Raw genomic sequence first — 10900 nt, 5'->3', positions numbered from 1 at the left:
TGAAAGAGGGAGCTCCTCTTAATATTTTGACACCAAAATCATGTCGATACACCTTACCGACTGCGAGTAAAGCCACCCACGCTTTAACTTGACAGACTGTAATGAAAGATGTTAGTTTCAATGTCTCCTAAAAATGTGGGTTTCAATGTCTCCTAATAAATTTCTTGTAAGTACGATTTTATCAAGTAATTTAGATCTAAAATAATTATACACTCACTTCCAATATATTTTTTTAGTTCTATATAGATTTTTAAACTTAGAACTTCCAAAAAGTAGAGAATCTTCGTAACAAATATGTTAAAAAACGTATTTTTACAGTACTAAATACGTCACTTGCGGCAAGTTCTTAATGTAAGGTTTTACTTTATTATAAATTTATATTAGGTTAAATAACAATTCTATTATATTAATTTTCACTTCCATTTTCGTTATCGTCCTGATGAGGTCATGATTTCATGGTAAATTGCATCGACAGCTTAGCCGCCGCGGAGTAAGTGTACTATTTATTGCAGTTTTTCAGTTGAAAATTTGGTCGTACCAACTCACAAACCTTCGTAAGCTCATGCACAACAACTTTGCTAATGATCATCACACGATGAAATGCATAGTTTACGATTCTATAAAGGACATACAAACATTCATTTACACATGCACACGCGCGCACGCGCACACACACACACACGCACGCACATAGATTTCTTCATTTTGAAACCTTTCCATTGCGAGGCCTAATCCAAAAAACTAATTTTTATAGTTATAGTAGACATTTATCAACTGAGAAACATTTAATTAAATCATTTGAACAATTTTTTAATGGCTACGACTAAAAAATGTCCTGTATGAGGAAGCCGAAACATTTTCTTGCGCATATTCAAAGCATAACTTGCTTAAAAAATGTCTCATGTCTTATGTAATACATTTAGAAATCAATTGAATTATCTTGAAATGATTTGAAATTTCAAATGTCGAGTGGTTAATCACTATAATACAGATGAAAGATAATAGTATATTAATTAATATTTCTGAACTATACACGAATGGCTGCAGTATAATATTTTACGTAAGTTTGATACAAAAATATTTTATTTTATAAAGCATAAATTACGAAAATGTTGAAGAAAATTTTATGTAATAGTTATTTTCACTCAAAGCATAATAGCTCAGTTGGTTAAAACGTGCGACACGAGTTAAGTTATGGTCAGGTAATTTTATGCATATAGGGTTCGACTCCTTAGCGATAGAAATTTCTTAAGCCGTTTAAACGTGCGATTAAATGTGTAAGTGAAAATAAGTGATCGTGCGTGCAGTTGGAATATAAATAAACCTAGATTAGTTGTAATAATAGTAACATAAAAAATAAAGGTTTACTAATGCATAATGGCTTAAGGCTATTTGGTTGTAACCATCCTAATTTCAAGGTTTTCTTTTTTAACAAAAATAATTTTTTTGTTTTGTTTAATTGCTTTAACAGATCTTACATTGACTCTACTTTAGATTTTCTGGAACTATCATATTGTTTTCCTCGTTTGTGTATAGTTCTAATATTATTTATTTTTACAGGTACGCATGATGGAGGAACGGATAATAAAAGGTGAGTACTGTTTAAGCAATTCCAGAGTCTGTTCTCCACCACACTCATTGCCGTCTACTTCCGCCTCTCCGAGTGATAAAATTGAGGATGTTCACTGCGCTTGTATATCAAAATTAGAGACTCAAGTTGAAGAACAGGTGCGTTATTATTGAATGAAGTTAAATTGAGGCGTTCTCTGTAAATCGACTTTGGTTTACAAAGTATAAATAATGAAAACATCAAAAGAAAACAAAGTTACGATTCTAAGCTATTCGAATTAAGTATCATAATTTTTTCCTTGTTTTATCAGATACATTAATCTACCCATTAAAATTCCGATAAGGAATTTAAGTCATTTTTGCCGAGAACAACCAATCTTAATTGTAATTATTAAAATTATTGATGATTTGGCGACCTTTATCTAAACCAAAGGTGGCAGTGACTGAAGACCTCGTGGTCAATTTTCTATGTTCCTTTATTTTCCACTACAGATTGCGAGCACAAACCGTCCTTCTCATTAGGAAAATTCGATTTTCCACATGTTTTATCCTATCATTTAAAGTTGCCGATGATTCGGCGACCGTTATCTAAATTATAGGTAGCAGTGACTGAATGCCTCACGGTCAGTTTTCTATGATACTTTATCTTTCCCTATAGATTTCGAGCACAGTCTATGCTCCGCTTTAGGCAGCGTCGACAATGTTCATCTTGTTTTCAACAAACCTTTAAAATTGCTGATGGTTTGGTGACCGTTAAGGGAGACCAGGAGTAGTTAGCCAACTTTTTACTGCTTGATGTAGTCATTTTTATGGTTATAAAGAATAGATAAAAAATGTCGCAAAAAGTTGGCCAGACATGCGGGTATAGTGTTATTTAAGTTTGGGAAATTAGTTTCTTAGAAGGTATGATTCTATTTCTTAGAAAAAACGTTTTGTCAAACTTCCAGTTCAACAGATTGATGGTTTATAGTACTTAACATGAATATGAACTTAGTTTATGTTGTTTCTTTCACCAACTGATTGTAAGCAATAACAAAGCCAAGTAGACTTGGATCAATTTCACGAAACTATTTACTTGCCCAAAAATATTGTGCAATTTTGAGTTGGGTTTACCTAATGCATCTTTTCTTTCAAATTATGTTCTTAAAAATTACAAAAGACCTTGTCTACTTACGGGCCCACGTGGAGAGCTTTACATGGTGAATTTGTGAAGCTCTTCGCCTGGGGTGATTGCTGAAGAGATTTATCAGTGACCCCAGTCGGAGTAGTGTCGCGGAACGAGAGTGTTATTTGAATAATTAATATGGGAATACTCGAATAATCTGAAAATGCGTACCCCCCTACCTTATACCGCCACGTACCATGCTTTTCAATTTTCTTGAGTCATCCCCGGGTAAAACCGAGTGAGTGATGCTTTCCTCGAAAGGGATATGACTTCATGGTATAATAATCATATTATTAAGTATAATTTTTTTAAATATCGCTGTTTAAGTATGAAAGTGGTAAAAGACGAACCCCACACTACACCATGTTCCTTGTTTTGTACCCCAAACATCATCGCAAAATATTTCAAACATCGTATTAAGTTAGCTTATCACATCCTCATCTCATCAGTCACTTGACTTAGTCCGTGGCTGTGATGAAAAACTGGGTTCATCCGATTAAAAGATAGTAAAAAAATAATACAAGTACGTAGAGAGATACAATGCGGCTGTTAAAAAAGGAGCCTTAACATTACTTGCATTTTCATACCTAGCGTAACATAACGCTTGAGCATATTAAATAAGAAAAAAGTCACTGTTTTTGACTGGATAGGAAATTCTTCAGACATGAATTCTATCGAGAATGTTTAGTATTTTATGAAATCTTAAGTTTGTAAACACGCTCCTACAAAAAAGCAAAAACTGATTCATATACTCAGTGACACTTGGCAACATAACAGAGAGAGGACGAAAAATTGAGCATTGTATAGACAGCATGACACATCGCATCAAAGCTGTGTTGGCTGCTTAAGATGGCTATACAAAATTCTGATTTCGGACCAAAATTGCGTTTCTTTGGAAAAATGCTACAGTCCACCATCAGGCTCAGTCCATCGCGAGCCAGATGCAAAAGGCTGTTCTTCTGGGATCAATTCATCTGGTCCGTCAACACTGTTCCTCCTAATATTTAATAAAGGTTGGTGTATCTAAAAAAGTATCCAGAGGTGCAACCTTCATCTCCAACTAGGCTGTCTACTGCATAAGGTCATCCGCGGCTAGAAACCCGACTCTAAGGATCAGCGATGTACGAAGTATCTTGCGTGAATATTTCGTTGTTGCTTACCTTCTAAGATAGAAGGAGCAGGAGTGGATGACGTACACGTTCCGGATGCATCTGAATTGTTTGCTCTAAAGAAGAACTATCGTAGCTGCTGGAGCCTGCAACTTCACACAATAACAATAATAATAATGATAATAATTGGTGTCGCGGTAGAACTTGAGCTGTCCTTTCATAACCTTGACGGCTGCGTTGGCGGTAGAACTGCTACTGACAGTATTTCCCATGTCAGACAGGCTGATAACGAAGAGGAGAGGGACTGAGTAGAACACCAAAACCCATAAATGAAAAACGGAGAGTACATTAAAGAATTTTAAATGCTTCTCGCTTCCCGAGGATCGTCGTGGCGCCCCTGGAGCCACAGCTGAGTGCCACAACATGCGGGACGGTGGCAATGGTGAACTGCGAGAGGATCAGGCAGATTTCACTTATCAAACAGCTAGCCAGCAAGAACATCTGCGTCAAACACTAAGCAGTGGAATATCAACTGTGCCTGTTTAAGATGCTTTGGCTAGCGTTAGCTATTTACAGCCAACCACCTCGACAGAAATACCGTGGCAGAAGATCAATTGGAATACCACAATGAAAAAGGAATTGGTGCGTTTCTATCACGAAACTGCGAAGTTTAAAACAAAAATGGAAAAAGGATACAATTTAAGAACGAAATTTTCTGCAAAGTGTCGTAATATACAACAAGTTGCACTAAAAGATCTTATCGCTAAGGTGAAGGACGTCAGGACTGATTTATACGTGACAGAAAACCGAGCAATGGTGTTTTGAACACTAAAAAATGACTGAACATTGTGACGATTGATCAATTCTGGCAGGGAGACATGCGTGTTTAGATCAAGTCAATTAGAACCACAGCCCTTTAATTAATCAAGTTACGCCGTAAAAGCGCGGTATTTATTATAAATAGATTAAAACTGTATAAAATCAACAGAACTAGTTGCTTGGCGAACGCGGACAGACGAGGCGAAAAAATAAAAATCGGAAACCAAGCAACAAGACTATGTGTAAGTGAAAGAGAACACGAAAACGATAAGATCGGCTTAGACATAAAGTTAGACATTATTCAATATAGAAATCAAATACAAGGACAAGTCCAAGAAATATAAATATAACGATGAACGAAAGAAACTAAAAATGAAAAAAAAATTTTTTAATTCATAAAAACTATGAACTAATGTCCAATTTACAACATTCCGTCCGCTTTTGTCCCCGTCGAAATAGGCTCGCAACCACTGCACTTACGATGAACGTGGTACAAGGTACTATTTAACGATTGGCTGATCGAGTGTGATAGTCTTTGTTTTGAGAGTTACAACCTGAAGTACGCCATCCTTGTCAGGATGAAGCTGTAGAACCCGACCCATAGGGCATTGAATAGGTGGAAGGTTCTCATGTCGAATGAGAACTAAATCTCCAATCTGTATGGATCGCGATGAAGTAGTCGACTTGAATCGAGATTGAAGTTCTTTCAAATACTTAGCTGACCAGCGCTTCCAAAAATGATCACGCATTTGCTGGATCAACTGCCAACGAGTCAATTGATTTGGAAGAACGTCTGCAAGCGATGGTCCTGGAACTGCATTCAGTCGACCTCCAATAAGAAAATGTCCTGGTGTGAGGGCAGAAATGTCTGTTGGATCATCTGACTGAGCCCTGAGAAGCCGAGAATTAAGGCAAGCCTCAATTTGTGTTAATAGAGTCGTCATTTCTTTCAACGTCAATGTAGAGTCTCCAGTGACTCGACGAAGATGGAATTTTGTCGACTTAACTGCAGCTTCTCATAAACCTTGAAGTGAAGTGCTGCAGGAGGATTGAATCTTCACTGGGTGCCATGCGAAGCAATGTATGTAGCGACCGAAGCAAACTCTGCTGACGCCTCAGGAAACAGTTCTTGTAGTTGACGATCTGCTCCCACATAATTCGTACCTTCGTCACTAGACAACGCTCGACAAAGACCACGACTAGAAGTGAAGCGAATATAAGCAGCTCTGAACGCTTCTGCAGTGTAATCGTAAATCAACTCGAGGTGAACTGAGCGGAAGGGACAACAGACAAAAATGCAAATCCAGACTTCGTGCGATTGGTGACTTCATCCTTTGGAGATGCGAACATTGATGGAGCCAGCATAGGCTGCCCCAGTGTTCATGAATGCTCGTTCAGGTGGAGTAATGCGGATGGAAGAGAGGTCACCCTACAGCTGTTGCTGAGTATTACCTCTGTTTGTGACGCATGGAATGCACCGATGAGTCAATGATCGTACCAAACTGCGACCAAGGGTAAGCTGGACACCCCCATGAAGATAGCGAAGATGACAGTTGCAGATGATAAGAGTTGTGTGAATAGACTCAGGAGTTAGAATCAGTGTATGCTTCTCATCATTAGTTAGAAGAGAGTGCTTCAAGCGACCTCCGACACGAAGAAGTTGACAATCAAAAAACGGAGTTCACTTTATTAGAGTGCTAGTCTTATAAATCTTCATTTTATTTTTTAGAGCCGTGATTTCATTAATAAATTGCATTTTGTTCTTGCTGAATTCAGAATAAAATAGCTGTTCCAAGATCTGATGCACCTAAAGTCCGATCAATAATAATAGAACGACATTTCAAAGCGTCTCGAAAAAGAAGACACCAAGCAGTGACTCGTAGTACTTTGTCTAAAGATTAATAATGACTCAGAAGATCACATGGTTCATTAACGTGAACTGCTACGTTGACATTAACTCGACGTTCTTCTTTGGCCACTGTGTTCTCTGGAGGACCAAGCAGAGATGAAGGCCAATCTTCTTGTCTTTTAAGCCACACAACCAGCGAAAAGCACAGTCAGCTGGATTATCTGCACTCAGAACATGATACCAAAATGCTGAAGGAACGATTGTTTGGATTTCCGAGACCCGATTCACAACGTATGTCATCCATCTTGTAGGAGCAGCTGAAATCCAATGAAGTGTATTCATACAATCAGACCACAAATGTAGAGCAGCATCAACATGTAGTTGAGTTTGAAGGTGAGCGACGAGAGGAGCTAACAAAACTGAGGTACATAGCTCAAGACGAGAAAGCGGAACAGTTCGAACAGGAGCGACCTTTGTCTTTAAAGAAATGAGTCCAATAAAACAATTTCCGTTAGGCGAAATTTTCTTTAAGTATACGACAGCACTGTATGCTTTTTCAGAAGCGTCAGCAAAGCCATGAAGCTCGAAAGAGCACATTGACGAACGAAATTCTATCAACTGAGGTATCCTAACCGTGGAACGACGAGGAAGATCTTCATAATATTTTATCCAGTGATGACGAGATCCTTCAGGCAAAGGACCATCATAGGATAAATTAAGCTTCCAGAGTTTCTGGATAAAGTTCTTTCTGACGATGATAACAGTTGCCAACCATCCTAGAGGATCAAACAATTAGACTGACTGGCTGACGATAAGGCGCTTTGTGATGACATCCTTAATAGGCCTAAGATCAACTTGGAAAATAAAACAATCAGTACTGGGTTTCCAAGTTAACCCAATCATCGAAACGGATGTTTTTGACTGCCAAGATATATCTGGAGATAATGCGTGCAGATCTTCTGGAATGCGCTGCATTAGCTCATGACTGTTGGAATTCCACTTTTTGTACGGCAAGTCGCCTGCCGTGAAGAGACCACGTAATTGGTTGTGTGATTCAAGAGCATCGTCCAAATTATCCGCTCCTAATAAGACATCGACATAGATGCTATTTTTTAACGCTTTAGCAGACAAGGGAAATCGATCCACTTCATCAAGACCAAGCTGCTAAACGGTCCGAAGAGATAGAAATGGGGCACAAGTCAGACCATATGTGAGAGTTCTAAATCGAAATACTTGCACGGGCTGATTTGGACACCGTATGATGCTTCACCTGACAAATCTGACACAAGTTCTTTGAAGCAGAATTCTAGAATAAATGAAACCCTATACAATTGGTACACAATTTTCTTTGAAAAAAGAACTCTTTCTTTTGTGTTACAGACTGACTTTAAAATTGTGGACACGACATTAAATAATGCGGTTCGCGGCAGAAAAAGCACATCCTTTCCTGTGGCTTCTTCGTAAGATGCTCTTTATATGCTTGTTCCTTCACTGGCTGCTCTGCAATTGCGTTGACGTTGGCTGTTGTAGAAATCGAAGATTTCGTGAACTTTCCAAACCTTTTCTTTTGAAACTGAGATTTGGAAGATTATTAAGACGATTAATGATTTGTTTGATTTGCAGCAGAATTTAAAACACGACGAGACTGACGATCTAATTTCTCTACAGTAATTTATACTAGCCATGATGCCCATTTTTCAACCGGTTTTCCCAAGGCAGATAAAGCTTCGATTTTATCAATCGTTGCATTATAAACTTCCTTCAGAGGTCTTGAAGACTCAGCTTTCATTGACTGAATTGAAAAAGCTCAGCCAAATGAGATTTGATAAGAACTCTTTTATTCTCAAAGCGCTCCGAAAGTAGGTCCCAGCAGCGCTGATAATTGCCTTGAGTTATCGGAATTCGATGAAGAAGTTGAGCTGCTTCACCTATAAGATTGGATTTAAGTGATGAAACTTCTTCACTGACGCGACTCCAAGATTTGAATGAACCCAAGATGTAAACAAATCTGTGAAATTTTCTCACTCCGTGTAATTCCCAAAAAATTTAGGTAATTCAATCTTTGACATTGATCGATACGATAATCCAGCAATTTGCGGAGCTAAATCATTCATGGATGTTGAAGCAAGGCCATTTGAGAATTTTTCCAGTTCGTCCATAAAGGCTCCCTTCGCGGCTAGATATTTTTCTTCAGTAGTTGCATAGAAATTTCTAGTAAAATAAATGTTCGTGGCATTCTGATCGCGAACCTTTACTGACTCCCAATGTTGAGTCTGGAAATACGTCCTATTTTTCTCCAAGGACTCAAGTCTTGAGACCAAAGTTCCTTTAGTGGTCTGTTTTAATTTTTTAGCCTTTTTAAAAGCAATTTGGATCCGAGAGCAAAGCTCGGTTCGCTTTGAAAAGTAACTAGAAATAGACATTGTGAACGGACAGCAGTCAGCACACGATAAAATAGGAGTCCACGAATACAATCTATAAAAAATAAATTGAATTAAAACTGATCGTATCCTATAAATCAATTCGCCAATGAAAGAATTATTATTTTCACTTAAATTATCAATAAGTTTAAAAATTATAAGTTCGTTGGAATAATGTTTAGCAGTCATTTCTAATCTTTAATTCTTGGACTTTCTTGCACCACATAGAAAGGCGGAGAAATCACTCTGAAATTAAATAAAGTCTGAAAGTCTGAGTTATATTCTTAGAATCAATTAAAATTACACTCCCGAAATAATCTTCACTTTCTCAATTCTAATCGATGACAATAAAGGTTGAATGTTGTTGACTTACCAGACGCTGAATTATAAACAATAATCCGGGTGATATTGACAACCCAATGCGCACCGATCTGTCAAACCTTTTTAAAAGTTACGAAATCCATGGACATTTGCCTGTAAAGCTTCTCTAAAAATTGAGAAAATCCTTCCGGAATCGAGAAAATGCATCCAATTTAATTGTTACTTAGTCATAGACACTCATTTATGCTTTATCATAAATTAAAAATATTATGAAAGCATCCCACTAATAACTGTCACAAAACATTTACATTTAAAATACTGTTTAAGTCACAATGCACTGAAGCCACACTGATCATTTAGTCAAAAAGTCACAAGATACTAATCTCGTGTCCTCGCGCGAGAACTGAATGAATGAATCAGAAAATCTGGCTCGACAAGACCAATGTTTTGAACACTAAAAAGCGCCTGAACATCCTCACGACTGATCAATTCTGGTAGGGAGACATGTGTGTTTAGGTCAAGTCAATTAGAACCACAACACTTTAGTTAATAAAATAACGCCGTAAAAGCGCGGTCTTTATTATAAATAGATGAAAACTGTATAAAATCAACAGAACTGGTTGCTTCGCGAACGCGGACAGACGAGGCGAGAAAAGAAAATTGGGAAACCGAGCAACAAGATTATGTGTAAAAGAAAGAGAACACGAAAACGATAAGACCGACTTAGACATCAAGTTAGACATTACTTAATATGGAAATCAAATATAAGGACAAGTCCAAAAAACATAAATGTAACGAAGAACGCAAAAAAGTAAAAAATGAGAACAAACATTAAAAAATGCATAAAAACAGTGAACTAATGTCCAATTCACAACAAATGGAGATTAAACAACAGGTTGATTTGGCGTGGAAAAACGACGGCAATGAACATCAGTTAGAGGAAGCCGCGTCATACGGCCAAGCAAAAGCAATTGATGTTCTTCCTCAACCTATCGATGATCCAACACCACCACATCCTCTAGAGGTGGATGGCCTTATACAACCAGAGGCAGAAGCAGAGGTTCAGCAACCAAAAAAGCGACGAAAATGGACATACCATATGAACAGTGATGTTATGCGCCTTTATTTTTTGACAGAGAAATGTGGGCAAAGTGTCAGGAGAGAACATCATAGACTCTTCTTACTTAAATGCCAAGAGCTAGGCACAAAAATAATTAAGCAGCTTCCTATTGATGAACTCGCCTTGGAAGATGTGGACAACCAAAACTTGATTGAAGCTGAAGACATAGGTGCTAGGGATAATGAACACCAGGTACCGAATCCACTAGAACCATATTTGGATATTAATAACGATGATGTGCATAGAGAAATCCCACAAAAACTAGAACACCTGGAATTTCTAAGTCGTACGATGATGATTTGGGGTACAAGAATCAAGTATTTCGATTATAGACAACCAAGGATAGCTAGATTATTACGCATTTCGCCGGCTTTTCAAGGAGACTCATTCAGTGCAAGTAATCAATGTCACAAAGCAGTTTTCCAATAATATCCACATGGAGTTCGGACTAGATAAATGCAGCATAGTGCGTTCAAACAGAGGAGAATTAGGAACCCCAGAGGTAGAGAATGAGTTCGAAAATGATAT

At 37.7% G+C, this 10900-nt stretch overlaps 1 protein-coding gene across 7 annotated transcripts in view; it reads left to right on the top strand.

Moving 5' to 3' along the window:
• The window catches only part of LOC117175209 (uncharacterized protein CG43867), a 629535-nt gene that overhangs the window by 418096 nt on the left and 200539 nt on the right, over positions 1-10900 (top strand). For all 7 annotated transcript variants that reach the window (XM_033364853.1, XM_033364852.1, XM_033364851.1 and 4 more), the window contains one exon: positions 1561-1728. In XM_033364853.1, coding sequence (XP_033220744.1) covers positions 1567-1728 — 162 coding nt within the window. In that variant the 5' untranslated portion in view covers positions 1561-1566. The remainder of the gene's footprint in view (positions 1-1560; positions 1729-10900) is intronic.

This window comes from Belonocnema kinseyi, chromosome 6 (genome assembly GCF_010883055.1).
Source record: "Belonocnema kinseyi isolate 2016_QV_RU_SX_M_011 chromosome 6, B_treatae_v1, whole genome shotgun sequence".
NCBI lineage: Eukaryota > Metazoa > Arthropoda > Insecta > Hymenoptera > Cynipidae > Belonocnema > Belonocnema kinseyi.
Note: the sequence above shows the minus strand (reverse complement) of the source record. Positions and strands in the feature narration are given on the sequence as shown.